At 44.4% G+C, this 25479-nt stretch overlaps 2 protein-coding genes across 4 annotated transcripts; both read left to right on the top strand.

Annotated features, from left to right (window-relative positions):
* The first annotated feature begins 485 nt into the window (after positions 1 to 485).
* On the top strand, positions 486 to 6213 carry LOC136496578 (putative pentatricopeptide repeat-containing protein At3g23330). Of its 2 annotated transcripts, none has more exons than XM_066492293.1 (3): positions 486 to 2669; positions 4427 to 4496; positions 5694 to 6213. In XM_066492293.1, exon 1 carries the CDS (start codon positions 539 to 541, stop codon positions 2471 to 2473), a length of 1935 nt encoding a protein of 644 aa, XP_066348390.1. In that variant the 5' UTR covers positions 486 to 538; the 3' UTR covers positions 2474 to 2669; positions 4427 to 4496; positions 5694 to 6213. The 2 variants fall into 2 exon arrangements, with proteins under 2 accessions (XP_066348390.1, XP_066348389.1); XM_066492292.1 differs by having other exon boundaries at positions 486 to 3072.
* Positions 6214 to 20572: 14359 nt separating this feature from the next.
* On the top strand, positions 20573 to 25418 carry LOC136495318 (casein kinase 1-like). 2 transcript variants are annotated; one of them, XM_066491278.1, is made up of 14 exons: positions 20573 to 21127; positions 21242 to 21282; positions 22043 to 22112; positions 22196 to 22344; positions 22494 to 22589; positions 22824 to 22894; positions 23541 to 23602; positions 23794 to 23857; positions 23939 to 24023; positions 24154 to 24280; positions 24365 to 24438; positions 24535 to 24595; positions 24696 to 24793; positions 24879 to 25418. In XM_066491278.1, the coding sequence occupies exons 1-14, from the start codon at positions 21052 to 21054 to the stop codon at positions 25170 to 25172; spliced, it is 1368 nt and encodes a 455-aa protein (XP_066347375.1). In that variant the 5' UTR covers positions 20573 to 21051; the 3' UTR covers positions 25173 to 25418. The 2 variants fall into 2 exon arrangements, with proteins under 2 accessions (XP_066347375.1, XP_066347376.1); XM_066491279.1 differs by having other exon boundaries at positions 20574 to 21127; positions 24696 to 24790; positions 24879 to 25417.
* The last annotated feature ends 61 nt before the right edge of the window (positions 25419 to 25479 follow it).

Here is a 25479-nt window from a genome sequence, read left to right as displayed (position 1 = left end):
CATTGATTTTTTAAAATTCGAATAAATTTTACAAAAGTAATATAGTTGGTCCCCTTAACGTTTAAAAAAAATATCAACTTTCTCGCTCCGCCCCTGCAACCAAATAAATGCATCTTGCATAGCACTAGCAAGATTTTAACTACAATTTGTCTTAAAAAAAAACTAGCCAGACTAGAAACAGAACTAAACAACCTCATAATCTTTGAAAAAAAAGAGGCCTTAAATAAGAACAAATCCAATTGCAAGTACCGGCCAGACCAGGCCCGATGTCCTGCAGTCGTGCTCGGCTGGTCCTTCCTTCTCCTAGCTATCCGTCGCACCTTTAAAATGGTATTTATAGACAGGTAATAGAGTGTATATATATATACAGTATAATATAATTTCTGAAATAAAATGGAGTATTTCTACAGGTAGACACTGCATCAATCAAACAGGGCCTACTTCTGCGCCTCCCCAGGCCCCAGGACCCCAGCCGTGCACTGTGGGCTGTGGCAGCCACCCCCTCCGCAGCCGCATTATCTTTCGCCGACCCGCCGTCATGTCCGTTTCCGAGGGCGCCTATACGCCATGGCCGCCCCCGCCCTCATGGGCACACCAGATCCGCATGGCCGCCGCCCAGGGCCACTTCCGCGACGCCATCTCCCTCTTCCTCACAATGCGCGCCTCCGCCGCGCCACGCTCGTCTGTCCCGGCCTCCCTCCCGGCCGCGCTCAAGTCCTGTGCCGCCCTAGGTCTCAGCGCCCTCGGCGCCTCCCTCCACGCGCTGGCCATCCGCTCCGGTGCATTCGCCGACCGCTTTACCGCCAACGCCCTCCTCAACCTCTACTGCAAGCTCCCGGATTCGTATCTCCACTCCACTGGTGTGACCAGCGTGGGTGGCACCGGATCATCAGCCGCATTGGAGAGCGTGCAGAAGGTGTTCGACGAAATGTTCGAGAGGGACGTGGTGTCCTGGAACACTTTGGTGCTGGGCTGCGCGGAGGAAGGGAGGCACCATGAAGCGCTGGGCTTGGTCAGGAAGATGTGGAGGGAAGGGTTTAGGCCTGACTCTTTCACCTTATCCAGTGTGCTGCCAATCTTCGCAGAGTGTGCCGATGTCAAGAGAGGCTTGGAGGTGCATGGTTTTGCAGTCAGGAATGGGTTTGACAGCGATGTGTTCGTTGGCAGTAGCCTGATTGATATGTATGCGAATTGCACAAGGACGGATTACTCTGTCAAAGTGTTTGACAACCTCCCGGTACGAGACCCAATTCTGTGGAACTCCATGCTTGCAGGTTGTGCACAAAATGGTTCAGTTGAGGAGGCTCTTGGAATATTCCGTCAGATGCTGCAGGCTGGAGTTAGACCTGTGCCTGTGACTTTCTCGAGCCTCATACCTGTCTGCGGTAATTTGGCATCATTGCGCTTTGGGAAGCAGCTGCATGCCTATGTGATCCGTGGTGGGTTTGAAGATAATGTGTTTATATCTAGCTCCCTGATTGACATGTACTGCAAATGTGGGGAGATTAGCATTGCTCATCGCATCTTTGACAGGATGTGTTTACCAGACGTTGTATCATGGACTGCGATGATCATGGGGTACGCATTGCATGGTCCAGCAAGAGAGGCACTTGTGCTGTTTGAGAGAATGGAACTGGGAAATGCAAAGCCTAATCATATCACCTTTCTTGCGGTTCTGACTGCATGTAGCCATGCTGGATTAGTGGATAAGGGCTGGAAATATTTTAAGAGTATGTCAGATCATTATGGAATTGTTCCTACTCTAGAGCATTGTACAGCGCTTGCTGATATCCTTGGTCGTGCAGGAGAGTTAGACGAAGCATACAATTTTATATCGAAGATGCAAATAAAACCAACTGCGAATGTCTGGTCCACATTGTTAAGGGCTTGCAGGGTCCATAAAAATACCATTTTAGCTGAGGAAGTAGCCAAGAAAATTATGGAGCTTGAACCTAGGAGCATTGGATCTCATGTAGCTTTGTCAAATATGTATTCAGCTTCTGGGAGATGGAATGAAGCAGCACACCTACGAAAATCTATGAGAAAAAAGGGTATGAAGAAGGATCCAGCATGCAGTTGGATTGAAGTGAAGAACAAACTGCACGTCTTTGTAGCTCATGATAGGTCCCACCCTTGGTATGACAGGATTATTGATGCACTGAATGTTTTCTCAGAGCAGATGGCACGCGAAGGACATGTACCCAATACAGAGGATGTTTTCCAGGATATTGAAGAAGAGCAGAAGGCATATGTGTTATGTGGTCATAGTGAGAAGCTTGCTATAGTGTTTGGTATTATAAGCACACCTGCTGGAACAAGAATTCGTGTGATGAAGAATCTCCGAGTCTGTATTGATTGCCACACAGTAACTAAACTTATTTCAAAGTTAGCTGATAGGGAGATTGTTGTGCGTGATGCAAACCGTTTCCACCACTTTAAGGATGGGAATTGTTCCTGCAGGGACTTTTGGTGATTGGGTAACCGTTTGGGATTATCATGTGTTGAAATATAAAGTGAATTGTCCGCCTTCCCCATCAGCTTAAGCTTTTTGGTTGAACTGGTCAGTGCTATATGGTATCAGACCCGAGGTCTCGAGTTCGAATCATGGCTAGCGCAATTAAATAAAGTAATAATTGTTAAGTGCTCTTATTCTACGTTAGAGGCATAAGGTGAGTGTTGAGGTATAAAGTGAACTGCCCACCTTCCCTATCAGTTTAAGGTTTTGGGCTGAACTGGTCGGTACATGTAACTTAATAATATGTTTTGTGAAATGAGTTCCTACTGCATGTGGTCTATATTGAGTGTGGGCAATTGATGGAAAGGAGCCTTGCTAATCTAAGTATTTTCAGTAATGACAAGGATATGAGCTATTTGTTTGTTTCTGAAATTCTAGAATCACAGCTAGACGAAATTTAAGGTTGCCTTTAGTTTAGACAACCTTGTCAATTGGTTCTTCACATAATGAGCCAGTCAGTCTATTTTGAAGAACTGTTGAGAGTGGGACTGAAAAAGCAAGTATTTCAACATTAGAGCCATCTAAACACTATGTCTTTACTGTTTGAATATATTAAGGTAAACATACTCTTCTTACTCTCAATAGCTGCCTTATCACTGTACAAAATTCAGCCTGTTGAGTGTGTTGAACTATTTTTGCTCATGAAATTGCATTTCATCTGCTTCAGATGTCAGTTCTGCAATCCATCAACCTACTAGCTACAGTATGCTCCATTTCTCAAATTATGTTTTCATTATTGAACCATGGTCACCTAATCCCCTCCTTGCATAAAGAATAAAGAAAGTTATGGATGCCTGAAGTGTGTTTAAATAGCTAATCATCCAACCTCAGTGTCCACCTTGACAGTGGTAAACACTGAATAATAGTTGTTACTTCAGTTGCATTGTGTCTGTATTGAATGTAGGACCAACACCCATACTTGCAATCATTTGACTGAGTGAGCACCCTGCAGCAATATTTTTCTGAATCCTCGTAATGCTCATTTGCTGTTACCTCTACTGATCAGTCTAATGCATATTCTTACAATCAGTCTAATGCATATTCTTACAATCATTTGCTGTTACCTCTACTTATAAGCCAAATAAGCCCAAACAAACATGGCGCATCGTAATGCTCATTTGCTGTTACCTCTACTGATCAGTCTAATGCATATTCTTACAATCAGTCTAATGCATATTCTTACAATCATTTGCTGTTACCTCTACTTATAAGCCAAATAAGCCCAAACGACTTATCTCTCATTTGCTGTTACCTCTACTGATCAGTCTAATGCATATTCTTACAATCATTTATTTTGGGAGTTCAGTATCTTCCTTTCCTTGTATGTCTGTCCTGTACTGTTTTCATCATAACGCTCATTTTCTTCTCATGTCTGACCATATTTTCATAACCTTTGCTATTCATCCTGTTTTTAAACCTATTCAGATCACTGTTTAGCCTTAGGCTCAAATTTTTTTTATAGCTATTAAAATGACAAGTTGTTGAGTAAGGTGATTAATCTATTTTTTGTCTGGTATACTAATGTTTTTCATTCAGTTTCAACTACTTCATGTATGCTTTTGCTACCACCTGTATGTTCAGCGCCTAACTATAACAGTGACATATTTGCTACTTAAGCATGACTGTTGAAATGTTTCAGACATCCTTTGTTGAACAAATATAAGAAAATGCCAATAATGCCTAGGTCATTTTATCACTTTTATTGTGTATATATTCAAGTTTGTCAACCTTTCTAGTGCTATTTGATTGTGATTACCCCAACAAACAGAACAGCAAATCAACAGCTAGAAAACTTGTTTTTTTAAGCCACTCATATTGTACCAACGTTTTTTTACTTTCATGTGGTGTCTAACATCATAAGTAAATTTTGTTTGGTCATGTTTCCTAAAGATTGTCTTGTTTTTATTGCAGTAGTGGTTTGCTTGTAGCATTTTACGAATCTACAGGTTTGGCATGACAGGTTACAATCTTTGTCCTTCAGGTATCATATATGTCACCAGATTCACATTTCCGTTAAGAAATTCTTGAATGATTCATGTATGGGTATGGAGCATATCACACACTGCATACCTCAGCCCAAATTTCATTTTGATAACTAGATCTAGATGAGACCATCATATCACGCACCTACATGGCCACATCAGTCCCCATTACCCTGGAAGACAAAACTTGACATTGAAAATAGTGTGTGATGTTATTGTTCAAGGGCACTTGGGGATAGCTTTTTCCAAGATGTGGAGTTGGGATCATCACTAGAATGCTGCTAGTGTGATCTGCACTCATCATTGAGCACGAATGCCATGGTTTTGCTAAAAGTTTTTTTTTTCAAGCAATTGCTTATTTCGTGTCACAATGTTTTAAATAGTGGGCTAAGCCATTTAGCGGTAGCCTTCTCCAGAAGCTATAAAAAGTTATAACATAATATAGTGAAGGCTATTTCATTTTGTGTTTTTACAAAAAAAAAAACATGAAAGTCCTTAATTGTTTGTAGATATAAATATGTAACTAAAGAAATTTCATGAACACAAATACTCAAATACATGCACTGGGAGAACATATCTCTAAATCCATTATTTAACATTCATTAAAACAGTCTCATAGCTACTATGACCATTCATATTCATTCAACAATTAACAATTCAATAACTATTCAATGGTTTGTCACATCATTTATTAGGTAAAGACAGTTCAGCCTGTTCGGCTGGGGCTGAAATGATCGTATACGATCGTGGATTATTACTGCTAGCTGGTTTGGTGTGAGAGAAAAATACTGTTCTGGCTAGAAATTTACGATCGTTTACGACCAAGCGAACCGGCTGAACAAAGAGGCATAGATTAGTGTTGTTAAAATTATTTCACGAGTAAGCCAAATAGCAGTGTTTAGTGGAGTTAAAGTGCCATTAGCGGCTATAACAGAACAATTAGAAATATCATAGCAACAGACCCCATAAAAAGCTATAGCGGTCTATTTAGAGGCATGGCCTTGTTCGGCTTACCTCATATTCGGCTTGTTCGGCTTTTTTTTTTAGCCGGAACAATGTTTTTCTCTCCCAACAATTCAATTAGAACAGTGTTTTTCAGCTAGTTAGCAAATGAGGCCATGGTCTTAAAAAGTAGTAACATAATTCTTTTAAAAAATAGTAACATAATTGTATTCATTTCCCTTTCATGCTTGCAGGGTACACCAAATGAGCAGCTCGTGGTGGATGCCCATGATTCTAGGCAAGTGCAGCACACTCTGGATTGTGGAGACGGCCCATTAGTTTTGTTCAGCATGGAGCCACCGCAGCAGTGTACTGGTTCCCCGTTCGTCCATTTCGGTATACCTTGGTAACATGACGGATAACAAGTATGAATGTATGATCGGCGGTGTAAATCTTCGTCCTATTTGTTTGAACTTATCACCCCGGCTTATCAGGTACAATGTTTTTCTCTTACAACAAAATTGTATCAGTCGGCTTATCAGCCACAAAAACCATGAGCCGAACAGTCCAAAAGGCATGCATAGATACTGGAACTACTGCGGTAATAATCCAGCGACTAGAACTTGGAGCGCGACGCTCCCTGTGTGTGTGTGTGAATTACCATTCTTCCGGAGTACGTATGCTGTAGCCTGTAGCTGTACTCAGCACGAGCATGTCATGAATGAGTTCACTGATTCCTTCATAAATCTGGGACCGTCCAGCCACATGTGTAAGTATCCAGCCAGCTCATGGCTCTGTTCGTTTGTCTTATGAGTTGTACTATTTCAGTGTATAAACAGTGTTTTTTCTCACAATAAATCAGCGAATAATATTTTTAGCCATAGCTTTTCAGCATTGCTTACAGTACAGCCGGGACTACAGCTGGAGCTCGCATTAGTCCAAGATCCAGCTGATCAGGACTGCAGCTGAATGATGCGTCACAGCCTCTTTCGCCGGCCCTAAAGTGTGAAATAAGGTCTCGTTCGCTTCGCTGAAAAAACAAGCCAAAATATTGTTTTCGGCTGATTTGTTGTGAGAGAAAAATACTGTTTCGGCTGAAAAAAGAAACTGAAAAGTATGGATTATAAGATAAGCGAATAGGACCTAAGTAGACGCCAAGGTTGATCAGTTTTTTTAGCTTGATCCCTTAATCATTTTCCTTGACGATGATGCTCCTTGATGCTACTTAAAATAGTACTATCAATTACTCCCTCCGTTTTAAAGTATAATTCGTTTAACTTTTTTTAACTCTAAATTTAATCACTCGTCTTATTTTAAAAATTTATACAAACATAGTTAAATTTAAGTAATTCAAAAAAACTTTTGTTAATAAAGCAAGACACAACAAAAGAAGTGATATTTTGTATAAATTTTTAAATAAGACAAGTGGTCAAACTTTGTGAAAGGATCAAGATGCCCAAGAGGGGGGTGAATTGGGCTAATTCTAAATTCTCTTGCAATAATCAAATCCTTCGGATAGCCCAATTAACCCCTTGTGCCTAGAAAAGTGTTTGTATCAAACTAATGCACAACAACCTCTCAACCTATGTTCCAAACTTACTCTAGCAAGCAATTCTATGGATGTAAAACAAGTATTGAATTGCTCAAAGTAAATACTCAAAGTAAGAGCTCAAAGTAAGTAGAGAGAGAAAGGAACGCGGCGATGTTTTGCCGAGGTATCGGAGAGTCGCCACTCCCCACTAGTCCTCGTTGGAGCACCCGCGCAAGGGTGTAGCTCCCCCTTGATCCGCGCAAGGATCAAGTGCTCTCTACGGGTTGATTCTTCGACACTCCGTCGCGGTGAATCACCCAAAACCGCTCACAACTTAAGTTGGGTCACCCACAAGCTCCGCCGGGTGAACACCAAACTCCCAATCACCACCAAGCCGTCTAGGTGATGGCGATCACCAAGAGTAACAAGCACGAACTCTCACTTGACCACGCGAAGCCTAATGAGAAGATGGATGCACACTTTGCTACTCTTGATTTGCTAGTGAGGCTACTCTCTTGGATTCTCAAATCACAAACACCTCACTAGGATCTTGCTCTTCTTGGCACTCACAAACGTGTTTCTCAGCTGTTGGAATGAGCAAAGGATGCTCCACTCACGAGTGGAGCTTCTATTTATAAGCCAGCCTAAAAAACGAACCGTTATGAGCTTCTGCGGGATGACCGGACGCTCCGGTCGTGATGACCGGACGCTCCGGTCAGTTCAACCCGCGAACTAGCATTCAAGTGATGACCGGACGCTGTCAGGGTCCGGTCAGTACCGACCGGACGCGTCCGGTCGCTCTTGGATGCTTACTATAAACGACCGGACACAGGATACTCAGGGTCCGGTCACACTGACCGGACGTGTCCGGTCACACTTTTCCAAGTCTGGACCCTTACTGGAGTTGACCGGACGCTGGCCCTCAGCGTCCGGTCACATGACCTCCCAGTGTCCGGTCACACCAGACTTGATCTTCTCGGTCAAATGAACTGACCGGACCCTGCGGCCAGCGTCCGGTCGCACCGGAGCCAGCGTCCGGTCAGTATTTGACCCTCCATTCACTTCCAACTTCCGAACATATGTGAATGAAGTTTGCTCCAAAGGATCTTAGGCATTCATAGGAGCTACCTAGAGCTAGTTTTAACAAGTGTGCACCACACCTAACTCACTAGACTCAACTAGGTCAAGCTACCCGTTCATACCCCCCTTCATAGTACGGCCAAAGGAAAAAACAAAGTCCTAAACTACTCTAAGTGTCTCTCCAACTTCAATCGACACTTAGAACTAGTTATCCTTAACCTTGTCATCCATCCTTTGAAAACCGAAACGATTTCCATCGTAGGGGCATGACAACCTCGATTGCCCAATCGATCTCCATTACCATGACCTAACTTAATTGCCTCTGCAAAACACACGTTAGTCATAGTAATCTTGTATTGACATTAATCACCGAAATCCAACTAGGGGCCTAGATGCTTTCAATCTCCCCCTTTTTAGTGATTGATGACAATACCACCTCGAGTATGTTATGGAGTGAGTTTTTTGACGGGCTTGGTTCATATAAGCTTTTGTCAATAAGAACAAAAGAGTTAGTCAAGCTTATATGACCCAAGCCAACACAATGTACTCAAAGGATATGAATTAAGCATGAGTACAAATAACAAAGCTCATTTGCTTCGAAGTAAAAACGCGGAAGCAAAAGCAAATGAGCATTCCACAAGTGATATGACATATAGATAAAGCAAAGTAGAGATCACACATGTCAAATATCACAATCATGTAGATAGCACTATCACATGTATATATAATAGTATGCATGAAAGAAAACACACGAATGCATAAGTAATAGTGTATCACACAAATAAAACTCCAAATATATATAATAAGCTAATACTAGATAACTAGCTCCCCCTAAAACTCGCTCCCCCTAAGTCTACATACTCAAACCCTCTCCCCCTTTGGCGTCAAACACCAAAACCTAAGGGTCGGTCGGCGGGGCTGCAGCGGACGAGTCGGGCGCTGAAGTACGTGGAGCAAGGTGGAACTGGGCGCCATCATCATCTGACCCTGAGCTCTGAACTGACTGACCCTCTGAAGCAGGAAGTGTCGCTGAAGCGGTCTAGGTCTGAGCTAGGGCTTGTGCTGCCTGTGAAGCTGCAAGTATGTCTGTCGTAGGATCTGACGAGGCGACAGACGAGGGGAGCCTTTGAGTAGTCATGATAGCTGGAGCTGCTGTAGACGGACCGGCAGTATGCATGTGAGGCGGAGTAGGCATGCCGGTCAACTCACTGAATGATGCTCCAAGACTCCTGGAGACTGACGACTCAGGCACGAATAGCGAGGAAGTCTGCTCTGGTGAGAAACCCGTGTGATAAGGAGTGAACTGCGGGGCTACACCAGGTGAAGCTAACCACTGGGACACCTGTACAGGAGGTGAAGTAAACTGAGCTGGAGGCTGTCCCTGACTCTGAAGCCCGATGGGCTGTACTGCTGGAGTCGTCAAAGTGGTAGGAGGCTGTGCAAGCTAGGGCAAAGTCTGTGGCAGTGGAATCCCAATGGCTGTCACTACATGCTGCATGAATCCCATGAGCTGCTGCTGCATGAGTAACTGCTGGTGCTGAAGGAGCTGCTGCTGCCGCTGAAACTCGTCCTGACGAGCCTGAAACTGTGCGAAGTTTGTAGCTGTCTCCTGTGCCTGTCGTGTCTAATCCTGCTGCATCCGCTCAAGAATAGCAATGAGAGCGGGGTCTGTCTGTGGAGCAGGTGGAGCAGAACTAGAGCTACCGGCCTCTGCATCGTGTCTGCGTGGAGGCATCTGAGGTATAGGCTGGTAGTCGTCGTCAGAGCTGTCACTGTACTCACTCACTCCCTGCTGTGCCTCTAGCTCCTCCTCCTCAGTGGCTGCAATCCCTCTGATGATCTCATCCTGCTGAGCTGCAGACTCTGGCACATCGAGGCGACGGCTAGGCTGACTGGGTGCCTGAGGAGTGGCGTGTCTGATCCTCTGTGACAGGTTGTAAGTTGGGAACTCTGTAGTGGCACCTGTATACTCATCCATCATGCCAGGGGGCTTATCAATCACAACTCTGCGGATGAGGAACGTGATCCAGTGAGCATAGGGAAGCTGCCTGCGACCCTTGAATCCCTCAGCTATAGTATCCTCCATCTCTGAAAGAAAGAGGTCCCAGATGTCAAACACTGTCATCTGCATGATGGCATTGAGAAGCCAGAGCTGTAAGCGAGTCAGGCCCTCCCTGTATCCCAACCTAGGAAGCAGTGTCCTCCTGATGATGGCCTCTAGTATCCTCGCTGTAGGAGTCAAGTCACTGGGGTTCTTGCTCGACCCCTCACCAAACGGCTCCTTGAAGCAATGGCGCACTAAGTCTGTAGGGGGCACCAACCCTCCATGAGGACGCCTGGGAGGCTCCTGATGTCCATAGCAAACCTCATGCATCCTTACAGGCTGCTCCTGTAGTCTCAGTATCTCTCTAGCCCTGCTACTCGTCACTCTATAGTCTTTGCCGTTGAAGGCAAAGTGAATGAATCTGTGATGAGGATCGATGTAGAGCGAGGCATAAAACTGACGAACCCAAGAAGGTACATATATCCCTGTCCGTCCAATCAGATCTGACAGTCCTGGTAGATATGACAAGTATTGTCGAATGCCCTCTCCGGCTGCTGCCACAATGGACTCTATCGGACAGACCCTCTGTGATCTGAACACTGCCCCACTGTTTAGATATGCATTGTAGAAATCCTCCTGCAGTGGCGTGTAGAACCCCTCAGCTGCTCTCTCATCCCTCCTCGGAGGGAACCAAACCTCAAACTCAACAAACCGCAGCTGCTGAACCTGCCTGGCTGTAGCGGCCCTCAAGTCAAGGTGAACCACTAGAGGCGGACCCTGTGGTCTGGGCGGAGGGCGTGAACCCCTGCACCGTGTAGCTGGCCTCGGTGGAACTGCAGCACTGGTACGACTCGAGCGGCGTAGCTGAGGTGCCGGCTCGGTCTCCTGACTCTCCTGAGTCTCCTGGGCTAGCCGAGGCTCTGCTGGTGGAGGCTGCTGCTGTGCTGACGGACCCTCCTCAATGGCAACCCGTCGTCCTGCAAACGTGGCAGTCCCTGCTGGACTACCATGACGACGCTCAACCTCCTCAATCGCAGCTCTGACTGCGGGTGAAACTGGCTGATCTGCAATGACAACTCCGCTGCGGGTGCCACCTCTCTCGGCACGCTCTGCGGCCTCTGCAACAGCTGCTGCTCTGGCTGTCTCTGCGTCGGGGTACTTCCGCTTCTTGGATGTTACTTGCTTGGTTGATTTGCCCTTGGATCCGGCTGGCTGACGAGGCGGGGGCCTCCGATCATCTTCACCTGGGCCACCACCAATATTCTTGGTGCGAGCCATCTGAACTGACAAGATGGTGAACTGACGCTGATGAAGATCAACTGTCAAACTGTCGCTTTCGAGGCTTGGCCTCGATCCTTACTCACGAGCTTGGCTCCGAGTTAACTGCCAACTGCCAATTGAACCACAACGGAACCGACTCGCTGCACGATAGAATAGATGGATATACAAATAAATACCATATTGCTAATATATACAAAACCCTAATAGAGAAAGCAATGTAGATGCGAAAATGAATCGAGTGGCTTTCTACCTGACGATCAGCGATCCGAGAATAGATAAGACGTCACGTGGGGGATCTTGGAACCGGTTAGGGTTAGGTCAAACGCCCTGAATGCAATGGGGAATCAATGTATTTAGAATTTGATCTAGGTCACAATTGGAGATCAAGATTGAACCACAAGATTTGCCTTACCAAACAATGGGAGGATAGGGCAAGAGCGGCGAAGATTGGCAGCCTTGGCAATGATGAAGCAACGAGCTAGGGCGCGAGGAGGCCGACGAGGCACTGAGCAGAGGCAAGGCAGGGCCGGAGCTCGGCGACGCTTGGCTGCGACGGACCGGTGGTGGCGCGGGACAGGGGCACGGAGGCGCGCGGCTGGGCAGGCGTGGTGGCGCACGGCTGGGCAGGCGTGGTGGCGCGGCGAGGCTGCGGCGGCGTGCGGCTGCTCGGGCTAGGGCTGGCGAGCGAGGCTGCGGCGGCGCGGCTAGGCAGGAGGTGGCGGCTTGGTTGCGGGCTCACGGAGGCGCTGGTAAGGCAGGTGAACCGAAGGTCCGGATTTATAATCCCCCAAACGCGACAGAAAAGGAAACCGAAAAGAGACTTGAAGTCGCGCGAGATCTACTGACCGGACGCTCCGGTGGTAGCGACCGGACGCTACCACCCAGCGTCCGGTCGATTCCAGAGAGGTCCAAATCCTCTAGAATCGCGACCGGACGCGTCCGGTGGTCCATGACCGGACGCAGGCAGGGTCCGGTCAGTTTAACTTTGTCGATCGACCGGACGCTAAGCCCTTTCTAACCGGACGCACAGACGCAGCGTCCGGTCACTCCTTCAACAGCAGTTCACCTCCTGTGAACTGACCGGACGCTGGACAGCAGCGTCCGGTGCAGCATCCGGTGCACCTTTTCCAGCAATCCTTCAACCTTCCTTTGCGCTGCCTGTTCCCAATCAAGTCCCAACTTGAATAAGATCCAAATAAACACCAATTGGGACTGATGTGAGTGACCTCTCTCAAACCCTCATATTTTTCAAAATATTTTGCCTTAGGCTATAATTCTTTTTAAGAAACTAGGCAACAAGAGGGCAAATGAAACAAAACGACAAAACAACATTCATGCATATGTAATGCTTGTAAGTAAATCTAGTTGCTTGTCAAGTTTGATCCAAGGTTAAGCTTCTTCACACGCTTTTCGGCGGTTATCTTAACCATGTTAGACAAGCCCTATATGCATTGCTACAAATTAAACATGTTGTATATTACAATGAATGCAAGGGACAACACAAGCTCAATTTTTAGTGAAGTTACTAAAATCAAGTACATTGAGCTCATTCCGCAATCTACAAAATGTAGCTTCATCTAACGGTTTAGTAAAGATATCTGCTAATTGATCTTCGGATCTTACACCCTCTAGTGATATATCATTTTTGGCTACATGATCTCTTAGAAAATGATGGCGGATATCTATATGCTTGGTGCGAGAATATTGAACCGGATTATTTGCAAGTTTTACCGCACTTTCATTGTCGCACAAGAGAGGTACTTTCTCTAGAACTACTCCATAGTCTAGTAAGTTTGTTTCATGTATAATATTTGTGCACAACAAGCACCCGCGGCAATGTATTCCGCTTTGGCGGTGGACAAAGCCACACTATTTTGTTTCTTGGAGGACCAAGACACAAGTGATCTACCAAGCAAATGGCACCCTCCGGATGTGCTCTTTCTATCAACTTTGCATCCGGCGTAGTCCGAATCGGAATAGCCAATTAATTCAAATAAAGCTCCTTTGGGATACCAAAGGCCTATGCTTGGTGTGTGCTTAAGATACCTAAGGATTCTTTTTACGGCAATTAAATGTGTTTCCTTAGGACTAGCTTGAAATCTAGCACACATACACACACTAAACATGATGTCGGGCCTAGATACGGTTAAATATAACAAGCTACCAATCATAGAACGGTAGAGAGTTTGATCAACCGAGTTACCTCCCTCATCTAGGTCAAGATGTCCATTGGTAGGCATTGGGGTCTTGATTGGCTTACATTCATCCATCTTGAATCTCTTGAGAAGATCTTTTGTGTATTTCTCTTGAGAGATGAATATACCTTCTTTCATTTGCTTGACTTGAAAACCAAGAAAGAATGTAAGCTCACCAATCATTGACATCTCGAACTCCTTAGACATCAATTCACCAAATTCTTTGCATGAGTCTTCATTTGATGATCCAAAGATGATATCATCAACATATACTTGACAAATGAAGATATGCCCATCAAGCTTCTTGGTGAATAGTGTGGTGTCGACCTTCCCAATGGTGAAGCCCTTTTCAATAAGAAAGTCCCGAAGGCGCTCATACTAAGCTCTTGGGGCTTGCTTAAGCCCATATAGTGCCTTGTACAACCTATAAACATGATTAGGATATCTAGGGTCTTCAAACCCGGGAGGTTGATCAACATAGACTAGTTCATTAATAAAGCCATTTAAGAATGCACTTTTCACATCCATTTGATATAGTTTCATTTCATGATGTGATGCATATGCAAGAAGGATACGGATGGCTTCTAATCTTGCAACCGGTGCAAAGGTTTCTCCAAAATCTAGACCTTCAACTTGAGAGAACCCCTTTGCCACTAGTCTTGCCTTGTTCCTCACAACAACACCTTGATCATCTTGCTTGTTGCGGAACACCCACTTTGTTCCAATAACTCTTGCATCTTTTGATCGCTCTTCAAGATTCCAAACTTCATTGCGAGTGAAGTTGTTCAACTCTTCATGCATGGCATTGATCCAATCCGGATCTTTAAGAGCATCTTCTACCTTGGTAGGCTCATAGCAAGAGACAAAAGAGTGATGAGCAATAAATGAAGTAAGCTTTTGAGATCGAGTCATCACCCCCTTTGTTGGACTCCCTATGATGAGATCTTGTGGATGATCTTGTAGGAGAGGTGTATTTCTTCTATTGACCACTTGAGGAGGAGGTTGTGGAGCATCAACATCTTGTGCTTGTACCACCATTTGCTCATGGGAGATATGAGTATCTTCATTTTCTACTCTCCCAACTTTTTCACCATCTTGTGGTACATTTGATGAAGAGGGTTGATTAATGACTTGTACATCATCTTCATCATCTTTTGGCTTGATGTCTTCCACCGGAATATTCTTCATAGCCTCCCTCAATGGTTCATCACCTACATCATCAAGATTCTCATGTGCTCCTTGGGAGCCGTTAGATTCATCAAATTCCACATCATATGTTTCTTCAACCAAGCCGGTGGCATGATTAAATACTCTATATGCTTTGGACTTCAATGAGTAACCAACAAGAAAACCTATATCACAACGCCTTTGAAACTTCCCTAGGTGTTGCCGCTTCTTATAGATGTAGCACTTGCAACCAAACACCCTAAAGAAGGAGACGTCCGGCTTCTTCCCATTGAGCAACTCATATGGAGTCTTGACAAGGAACTTTTGAAGAAATAGGCGGTTGGATGCATAACATGCGGTGTTGATTGCTTCCGCCCATAGAGCTTCGGGGGTGTTGTACTCATCTAGCATTGTCCTTGCAAGAGTGATCAAAGTCCGGTTCTTTCTCTCAACTACACCATTTTGTTGAGGAGTATAGGTTGCGGAGACTTTATGTTTGATTCCAACTTCATCACAATAAGCTTCTATATTTGTGTTGTCAAACTCTTTGCCATTGTCACTTCTTATCTTCTTGAGCTTCACTTCAAATTCATTTTGAGCTCTCTTGGCAAACTTCTTGAAACAAGATGCAACTTTGGATTTGTCATGAAGAAAGAACACCCATGTATATCTTGAATAGTCATCCACAATCACAAGACAATAGAGATTTCCTTCCAAACTCTTGTATGTTGTTGGTCCAAATAAATCCATGTGTAGGAGTTCTAGCACTCTTATGGTTGACATGAAAGCTTTGGTTGGATGAGTGTTTGTAACTTACTTGCCGGCTTGACATGCACTACAAAGCTTGTCCTTCTCAAACTTCACATCCTTCAACCCTCTCACCAAATCATTCTTCATAAGCTTCTTGAGTGAGCTCATCCCAACATGAGCAAGTCTTCTATGCCATAGCCACCCAAGTGTTATTTTGGTGAATAGGCAAGTCTTCAAGTTTGCATCTTCGGAGGTGAAGTCAACTAGATATAAGTTATTGTATCTAAATTCATTGAATATCACTTGATTGTCATCTACCTTGGATACAACCACCTCCTTCTCGGTGAATAAGCATTGAAAGCCAAGATCACACAATTGCCCAACGGATAGCAAGTTGAAGCTCAATGAAGCAACATAGAGCACATTGGAGATGGAATGATCATTTGATATTGCCACTTTGCCCAATCCTTTAACCTTGCCCTTTGAATTATCTCCAAATGTTATTTTCTCTTGTCCATCTACCTCTTCATCTAGTGAGGTGAACATACGAGGATCACCGGTCATATGTTGAGTGCAACCACTATCAATAACCCAATGACTTCCACCGGTCTTGTAGTTCACCTACACACAAAAGATTCAAGCTTTAGGGATCCAAGCTTGTTGAGGGCCCTTCACCTTCTCAACAAGTGACTTAGCCACCCAAACTTTCTTAGGCCTACTCTTGTTGGGGGGACCTAAGAACATGACTTTCATCTTTCCACTCGAATCTTTTCTAAGCATGTAGTGAGCATTGAAAGCAAAGGGTCTAGCATGCTTGGGCAAGGGTTGTGGTGGTGGAGTTTGACACTCATGAGCAAAGTGGCCTTCTAGTCCACACTCAAAACATCTCTTTGGCTTTGGCTTTGGCTTTGATTGTTAGTGTTGAGATTGAGCCTTCTTCTTCTCTACACTTGCCATATATCCAATGCCACTTCTATCCATCTTTATGACGGTATTCATGAGTAGCTCACTTTGGAGATGCTTGCCTCTAGCAAACTTGCTCAATCCCACCTTGAGATGCTCTTTCTCCATCTTGAGCTTCTTATTCTCTTCCTTGAGAATATCATTGTTCTTCTCCTCCTTGAGTTTCTTGATTTCTTCTTTTAGCTTCTCATTCTCAAGGATCACCTCTTTGTCATGATCAAGAGTTTCTAGCACAATGGTGTTGTGACTTTTCATCTCTTTAAGATCTTTCATGAGCTTCTCATTGTCACTCTTGAGCTTGACAAACTCATCATAGTCATTGCACTCAACCACTTGCTTGCCCTTGCTACTAGATCCATGCTCAATGCTTTCATCAATTAAATCATCACATGAGGTAGCTATATCAATCTTAACAACATGGTTAGTAGCATCATGTGGCTCATTTGGTAAGAATTCTTGTGCAATAATAAGGGTATCATAATTGATCTTTAGAGTTGTATATTCATCTTTTAGCTTATGGTGACTAGTGACAAGCTCATTGTGCACCCACTCAAGTTTATCATTTTTATCTTTAAGCTCTTTCTTAGAAGATTTGAGCTCCTTGAGTTTGGATGATATAGAATCATTTGTTTCTTTGAGCTCATCATTAGCCTTTTCTAATGTATCACACTTAGCTAAGAGTGAATCATTTTTAGCATCAAGTTTTTCATTTGTAGCTCTACTCTTTCTAATGATCTTAGTATATTTTCTTAGTATTTTGACAAGATCATCATATGTAGGTGAGTCATCATCATCGCTATCACTATCATCATCACTAGCATGTTCATCATCACTACTATCATCACTCTTAGTTACCTTGCGTTCACCTTTGGCCATAAAGCATAGGTGTGTAGAGGATGATGGCGATGGTGGCGGTGAAGATGCAAGATCAATAGCAATGGCGGCCACTTTTTCATCGTCACTCTCATCATCGGATGATCCACTTGATGAATCAATGTCCATGAGCCAATCACCGACAATGTAGGCCTTGCCACTCTTCTTCTTCTTGTAGAAGTCCCTCTTTTTGCCATCTCTCTTCTTGTATGGCTTGTTCTTCTTCTTTTCATCTTCATCACTTGAATCATCTTTCTTGCCCTTATTCTTGAACTTGTCTTTCTTGGGCTTTGTGCATTGATGAGCTAGATGGCCAAGTTCGCCACAATTGTAGCAATCCATCTCGGAGATTGGCTTTCTTCTTGAGCTTGTGAAGAACTTCTTCTTGCCATCAAACTTGATGCCACTCTTATTTAGCCTTTTTAGCATCTTGGTGGTCTTCTTCACCATGAGGGCAAGGCTTTCTTCATCATCTTCATCACTTGAGCTCTCATACTCAAGTTTTGCTTTGCCCTTGTCTTGGCTAGCTTTGAATGCTAAGTCCTTCTCTTTCTTCTTTGTAGAGGATGAGCCATCTTGTGGTGTGATGTGCATGTACATCTCATGAGCATTGATCTTTCCCAAGATTTGTGTCGGTGTAGCGGTGGAAAGATCACCTTGATGTAGCACGGTCACAATATGCCCATATTTATCAATAGGGAGGACACTCAAGATTTTTCTCACAACATCGGATGGTGACATTTGAGTAAGTCCAAGCCCATTGACTTCCTCTACAAGAACATTTAATCGAGAATACATCTCATTAGCACTTTTTTTGGGAAACATCTCAAAAGAATTTAGCTTTTTAATCACAAGATGATAGCGTTCCTCACGCTCACTCTTGGTTCCCTCATGGAGCGCACAAACGTCCGACCATAGAGCATGGGCGTCTTTGTGGTTCCTTACACGATTGAACACCTCTTTACAAAGGCCTCTAAAAATGGTGTTGCGAGCCTTTGCATTCCATTTCTCATAATTCACTTCATCGCCTTGAAGTTGTGCGGCATTCCTAGGTGCGGGGAACCCTTGAGAGGCGGCTCTAAGAATTCCAACATCTAGAGCTTCTAAGTATGCCTCCATGTGGATTTTCCAATATGGAAAATCATCTCCCTCAAAGATAGGAGGAGGTCCATCCCCGTGAGACATCTTGCTCTAAGCGATTAAGCTTAAAAACGTGAGCACGAGGCTCTGATACCAATTGAAAGGATCAAGATGCCCAAGAGGGGGGGGTGAATTGGGCTAATTCTAAATTCTCTTGCAATAATCAAATCCTTCGGATAGCCCAATTAACCCCTTGTGCCTAGAAAAGTGTTTGTATCAAACTAATGCACAACAACCTCTCAACCTATATTCCAAACTTACTCTAGCAAGCAATTCTATGGATGTAAAACAAGTATTGAATTGCTCAAAGTAAATACTCAAAGTAAGAGCTCAAAGTAAGTAGAGAGAGAAAGAAACGCGGCGATGTTTTGCCGAGGTATCGGAGAGTCGCCACTCCCCACTAGTCCTCGTTGGAGCACCCGCGCAAGGGTGTAGCTCCCCCTTGATCCGCGCAAGGATCAAGTGCTCTCTACGGGTTGATTCTTCGACACTCCGTCGCGGTGAATCACCCAAAACCGCTCACAACTTGAGTTGGGTCACCCACAAGCTCCGCCGGGTGAACACCAAACTCCCAATCACCACCAAGCCGTCTAGGTGATGGCGATCACCAAGAGTAACAAGCACGAACTCTCACTTGACCACGCGAAGCCTAATGAGAAGATGGATGCACACTTTGCTACTCTTGATTTGCTAGTGAGGCTACTCTCTTGGATTCTCAAATCACAAACACCTCACTAGGATCTTGCTCTTCTTGGCACTCACAAACGTGTTTCTCAGCTGTTGGAATGAGCAAAGGATGCTCCACTCACGAGTGAAGCTTCTATTTATAAGCCAGCCTGAAAAACGAACCGTTATGAGCTTCTGCGGGATGACCGGACGCTCCGGTCGTGATGACCGGACGCTCCGGTCAGTTCAACCCGCGAACTAGCATTCAAGTGATGACCGGACGCTGTCAGGGTCCGGTCAGTACCGACCGGACGCGTCCGGTCGCTCTTGGATGCTTACTGTAAACGACCGGACGCAGGATACTCAGGGTCCGGTCACACTGACCGGACGCGTCTGGTCACACTTTTCCAAGTCTGGACCCTTACTGGAGTTGACCGGACGTTGGCCCTCAGCGTCCGGTCACATGACCTCCCAGCGTCCGGTCACACCAGACTTGATCTTCTCGGTCAAATGAACTGACCGGACCCTGCGGCCAGCGTCCGGTCGCACCGGAGCCAGCGTCCGGTCAGTATTTGACCCTCCATTCACTTCCAACTTCCGAACATATGTGAATGAAGTTTGCTCCAAAGGATCTTAGGCATTCATAGGAGCTACCTAGAGCTAGTTTTAACAAGTGTGCACCACACCTAACTCACTAGACTCAACTAGGTCAAGCTACCCGTTCATACCCCCCTTCATAGTACGACCAAAGGAAAAAACAAAGTCCTAAACTACTCTAAGTGTCTCTCCAACTTCAATCGACACTTAGAACTAGTTATCCTTAACCTTGTCGTCCATCCTTTGAAAACCGAAACGATTTCCATCGTAGGGGCATGACAACCTCGATTGCCCAATCGATCTCCATTACCATGACCTAACTTAATTGCCTCTGCAAAACACACGTTAGTCATAGTAATCTTGTATTGACATTAATCACCGAAATCCAACTAGGGGCCTAGATGCTTTCACTTTGGATAAAAAAATCAAACGGATTATAATTTGGAACGGAATTAGTACCAGAAATGAGTGTGGTGGTGGTTTTGCACAGAGAAGAAAAGAAGTGGATACGGTAAAAGGGGTTGAGCTATACGTATGGCAGGAGTTCCTTATTGATTTCTACCTACTGTGCTCGCTACACGGTACACGTATACATACTTTATGTACGCAACGTCCGACGAGCGACAAGGACGTGACAACCTATACGAAAAGACGGCCAAATCTGTGCAGGCAGTCAGGCAGAGCAGAAGGGGTACTCCGTACACGTAACACAGCACGCGGCGGATAACCCGGAAGGAATCGCGAATCGCAAAGCAAAAAAAGCACCCCGTATTCCCGTTCCCACCCTCGACTCCTGTCCTATTCGCTCGCCAGTCGCCACCTGCAGCCCTCCACGGCTCCACTCCATTTCGGCATTTCGCACTCCCACCACCACCTCCGCGCCGCGGCCCCACGTCTTCCTCCTCCCTCCCGACACACCTCTTTAACTCGCCTCCGCTTCCAAAAAATGCTCCAGTTAATTTAATCCAGACGAGGAATCGCCTCGCCTCGCCCCGGATCTCTCGCCCGCGAATTCCCAGGCCCGCTCGCTCGCCGACAGGCGACAGGACCCCGCGATCGGCTCCGGCGGGAGGTTGACTCGCACTGCGGCGGGGCGCGCCGCCGCCGCCGCTCGGCACGGCACGGGGCTTGTCGGATCGGCAGTCGCTTTCGGGTCGGGCGCTGTCGAGGCCAGCGGTGCCGGGGCAATGCGGTCAGTTTGTCGAGCTGTTTGAGGCGCGTGGCTGGGATCTGAGTGAGGGTGCCAGATAGGGGGCGCGAGCGAGCTTCTGTCGGTGGGGAGTTGGTGGTGGTTGTAGGCGTACGGCGCGCGTTGTGCTGCCGGGATGGAGCACGTAGTCGGGGGCAAGTTCAAGCTCGGGAAGAAGCTCGGGAGCGGATCCTTTGGGGAGCTCTACCTCGGTGCGTCCCGGTGATGGGTCCTTGCTTTGTGGAGCTCACTTTTCGTTTTTTTCCCCGCCGGGAATGCTTCGGTGTGTTCGTGCTTCTGACCGTGCTTGTTTGATTTGTGTGCAGCCGTGAACGTGCAGAATGGCGAGGACGTGGCTGTCAAACTGGTATGCCACGAACAGCTTCCGCATGATTTTAGTGTCCGCTATCCATGTCTTGGTGAACAGGACTGTGTTAGGAGTTAACTCTAGTCAGAGTAACTGAAATCTGTAGTTAGCCTAATCGGTTGCTACTCACCTTGCAAGCATTATTGCGTATTAGGAGCTCGGCAATTACAGCACAAACGTTCCTGTACAGAAATGATGTTATCCAGCGCTGTCTATGCCTCCTGCGACAGAATTGTCAACAGTGGGACCATTTGGGTCCTGGAATAAGCTTCATCCACGTGAAATGAATCATTTGTACCACACAATTTTATTCTGGAGAAAGGTTTGCTCATTTGAGTCAGTGAACCTGTAGCACTTCATTTGAGTCAATGAACCTGTAGCACTCCTCTGAAGTGAGGGTATCAATGCTAATCTCAAAGCAGCCATTAGAAACTAATCTCTTGTTTGTTCTGATTGGATTGGTCTTAAACTTGAGTTTAGCTTCTTTGGAGTTATGTTTTCTCTATATATGCTAAATTAAATTAGTGTGTTAGACTGTTTGCTGATGGTGAGTGTTTCTCCAAGGCTGTAATGTCAACAGTGGCATATCAAAAAATATTTTAGCACAGATATGTTTAGTGCATCTTCATAATTGCTAGGTGATTGATCCTTTTTAGAAGAGCTTGATTCGCGGTCATTGATATTGTTGGTCTTAGTTGCTATTAGGAATTTAGGACTGATTGCTCACCATATTTTGCGTGTGTATATTTCTTCTTATTAGGAATCGGTCAAATCACGGCACCCACAGCTTCACTATGAATCAAAACTATACATGCTTTTGCAGGGTGGAAGTAAGTGCAACCAAAGTAGAATTTGGTTAGCTCAATTACACTGGTATTTTACTGATCTGTTTCTGTTCTGCCCTGATTTGTAGCTGGGATTCCACATCTTAAGTGGTTCGGGGTGGAGGGGGAGTACAATGTCATGGTGATTGATCTGCTTGGTCCAAGTCTGGAGGACTTATTTAACTACTGCAGCAGAAAGTTCTCCCTTAAAACAGTACTAATGCTTGCTGATCAGATGGTGAGTCTATCTTATGGTTCTACATTATTGTTGTATTTGTTTTGGACCTTTTGAAACCACATACTGATGTAGTGTCAAAGCATTCTCCACTTTCCATTTCATTGGTCTTTGCAAACAAAAATAACATGCCTTCTTCATGTGGGATACAGATCAGTAGAGTAGAATATATGCACACGAAGGGGTTTCTACATCGTGATATCAAGCCCGATAATTTCCTCATGGGTTTAGGACGTAAAGCAAACCAGGTATGTGCTACTTCTGCTAAACCTCATTAAGAGTCAGTTTTCCTATTGGAAGCATTTTGTCTACCAAATTGAACAATGGTGAATCAAAAGATTTTGAATATGAGACTCTTTAAGAATCCTATTATCTGATGTCTAATGATAACAGTGAAGTTCAATGACGTTTCTTATTATGAGAAATGACTATTAGCTTGCTGGAAAAGTTACCATCTGAAAACAGTTGTGCACACTCCACAGGTATTTGTTATCGACTATGGCCTTGTGAAAAAGTATCGAGATCTCCAAACTCATAAGCACATACCATACAGGTAAAGGAGAATCTATGCCTATAAAATTATAAAGCTACTTCTAACTTAGCATCCTGAAAGTGGGAGATTGTTCAGGTGTACCATCCCAATTAGATCCTGTAGTTTCGTGTCTGTATTCCTGTTCACTCAATGTTTTGATGCCATTGGCATTTTGACATAGTTCACGCATACCATAAACCTTTTTGTGGTGTACTATGCAACAGCTTATTACATGACTGAGTTCTTGGTTCTGAACCTACCTGAAAATTGAAATTTTGGATCAATTGCACCTTTTGTCTTGGGCTGAATTTGGTCATTCTTGAAAGGTTAACCTGGTACCTGGCATAATAGGAAGATGTTTTGCACTGGTTTTAACCATAGTGGTCAAGTTGGTTCATATAAGCAGGCCAGGGGCAGCCAACAATACTCAAACAATGTGTGTAGAAAATTATTAATAATAATAGGAAATATCAAAAGTTCAACATTGTAAAAACGCTGCTGTACTGATTAGTATTAACTTTTCATCTTTGACATGAAAAATTCCTGTTGCAATTTTTTTTTCCTGGAGGTTCATTTTTTTGGTTCTAAGCTTCTAGCCAGGACTACTTTATGTGTGTTATCATTTAAAAAGCTAATACAATTTGTCAATTTCTTGGTCTTGCCACAGGGAAAACAAAAACCTCACAGGAACAGCACGATATGCCAGTGTAAATACCCATCTCGGAGTAGGTGAGTTTATGGCTTGTAAATACAGATATCTGTATCATCAGTATCTGAACATTAAATGAGAGCAAAGGGAAACAGGGAAGGCAAATATTTTGAACAAATTAAAACTCTTCAAAACCTGTAAGCTGTAACACTAACAAATCTGAATGCCTTGATAGATGAATTTGGGTTAACCTTTCTTCATTTCCTTCTAGAGCAAAGCAGAAGAGATGATCTGGAATCTCTTGGTTATGTGCTGATGTATTTCTTAAGAGGAAGGTATGACATAATTTTTCTTCACTAGGATTTCCTATATTCTTGTGCACCATAACATTTTCTTGTCATCTTGGAATCCCCCAGTCTTCCTTGGCAAGGCCTGAAAGCTGGCACAAAGAAGCAAAAGTATGATAGAATCAGTGAAAAGAAAATGCTGACACCAGTTGAGGTACTTGATTTTTTAGATCAAGGGACAGTGCATTGTGAAGTCCCCATGATCCCATCACTTAATGTGCTGTTCAAACAACATGTTATGGTATTGATTTTCTGTGATAATAACATGCCAAATTCCTAAACAGGTCCTCTGTAAATCGTATCCATCAGAGTTTACTGCATACTTTCATTACTGTAGATCACTACGATTTGAAGATAAACCGGATTACTCCTATTTGAAGAGACTCTTCCGTGACTTATTTATCCGTGAGGGTATGGTTAAACATTATAAATGTATAATTGATGTTCCTTGCACCTCTATATTTTTTTTATGTGGCTTATGCTGGATACTTGCAGGGTACCAACTAGATTATGTATTTGACTGGACCATTATGAAGTATCCTCAGTTTAGAGATAAAAGCAAACTTCAGGTATGCACGCACGTTATTCATTTCCAGGTTCCAGCCCTTCATTAACCAATGTGATTTTCACTGGGCTGACATTTTGCATTTGTTCTTGGCAACTAGTCTAGCGGCAAGATTAGTGGGTTGGCAGGCCCTTCTGCAGAAAGGACTGATAGAACTGCAGGTCTGTAAATCTTTGAGCTAGGAAATAAATTGGTGAAATTTACCAAGTTTTTGTATCAACAAGGGGCACAACTACATCTCTGACAGATTATTTTCTGCAGCTGAAGCTTTGTTTAGAAGAACTGGATCTGGTTCTGGTCACAATCGAGAACACACCAAGCACAGAAGTCTTCTAGAGTCACTGATGCCATCCAAGGTGGTAAGATGTTTTGCTGTTCTGTACACCAGCTAATCGTTCTGCCATGATTTCAGAAGATCTTACCACTACATACTGTTTTCTGTAGACTGTTGATTCGGATAAAACAAGGCCATCCTCATCATCGCGCAATGGAAGCACGTCAAGAAGAGCTGTCCTTTCATCAAGCAAACCAAGCTCTTCTGGAGATCCAAGTGACCCAAACCGCATGGGTCGCCTGGTCCCGAGTAGCAGCAGCCGCCCACCGACTGCCCAAAGGGCACATTCTTCAGGTGGAACTGAGATGAGATCATCGTCTTTGTCAAAAATCAGAAGGTCTTCACATGATGACGCTATCAGGAACTTCGAGCTCCTCTCACTTGGTGCTGACAGGAGAAAATAAGGAACTGACGAAATGGGCCATGGACTCTGGATGATGACGATGGAGTGCTGGGGGTATTATGAGCAGGCAGCTCCAGTATTTGTATGTTGAAAAATATTCTTTTCAAAATAAAAGAGATGATTTAACTTATGAGATGTTTCCCTCCGGTCTACTAATACTTCCTCTGTTTGGAAGGGAATACAATTCTAGCATAGTATCAAGTAAAAAAGGTATATGATACTTCTTTCGTTCCAAGTCACAAGTCGCTTTGACTTTTTTGGTACATCAATTTGTCATCAGATTCGTCATCAGATCCATCATATTTGCC

This window comes from Miscanthus floridulus, chromosome 12, assembly GCF_019320115.1.
Source record: "Miscanthus floridulus cultivar M001 chromosome 12, ASM1932011v1, whole genome shotgun sequence".
NCBI lineage: Eukaryota > Viridiplantae > Streptophyta > Magnoliopsida > Poales > Poaceae > Miscanthus > Miscanthus floridulus.
The sequence above is the reverse complement of the archived record's forward strand: the minus strand, read 5'-3'. Positions and strand labels throughout refer to the sequence as shown.

Bases quoted from the DNA above. Each gene is read 5' to 3' on its own strand.
- LOC136496578 (XM_066492293.1), top strand. From the start codon at position 539: ATGTCCGTTTCCGAGGGCGCCTATACGCCATGGCCGCCCCCGCCCTCA.
- LOC136495318 (XM_066491278.1), top strand. From the start codon at position 21,052: ATGGAGCACGTAGTCGGGGGCAAGTTCAAGCTCGGGAAGAAGCTCGGG. The intron at 21,128-21,241 runs GTGCGTCCCGGT...ATTTGTGTGCAG, and splicing joins CTTTGGGGAGCTCTACCTCG to CCGTGAACGTGCAGAATGGC. The intron at 24,024-24,153 runs GTACTTGATTTT...ATTCCTAAACAG, and splicing joins AAATGCTGACACCAGTTGAG to GTCCTCTGTAAATCGTATCC.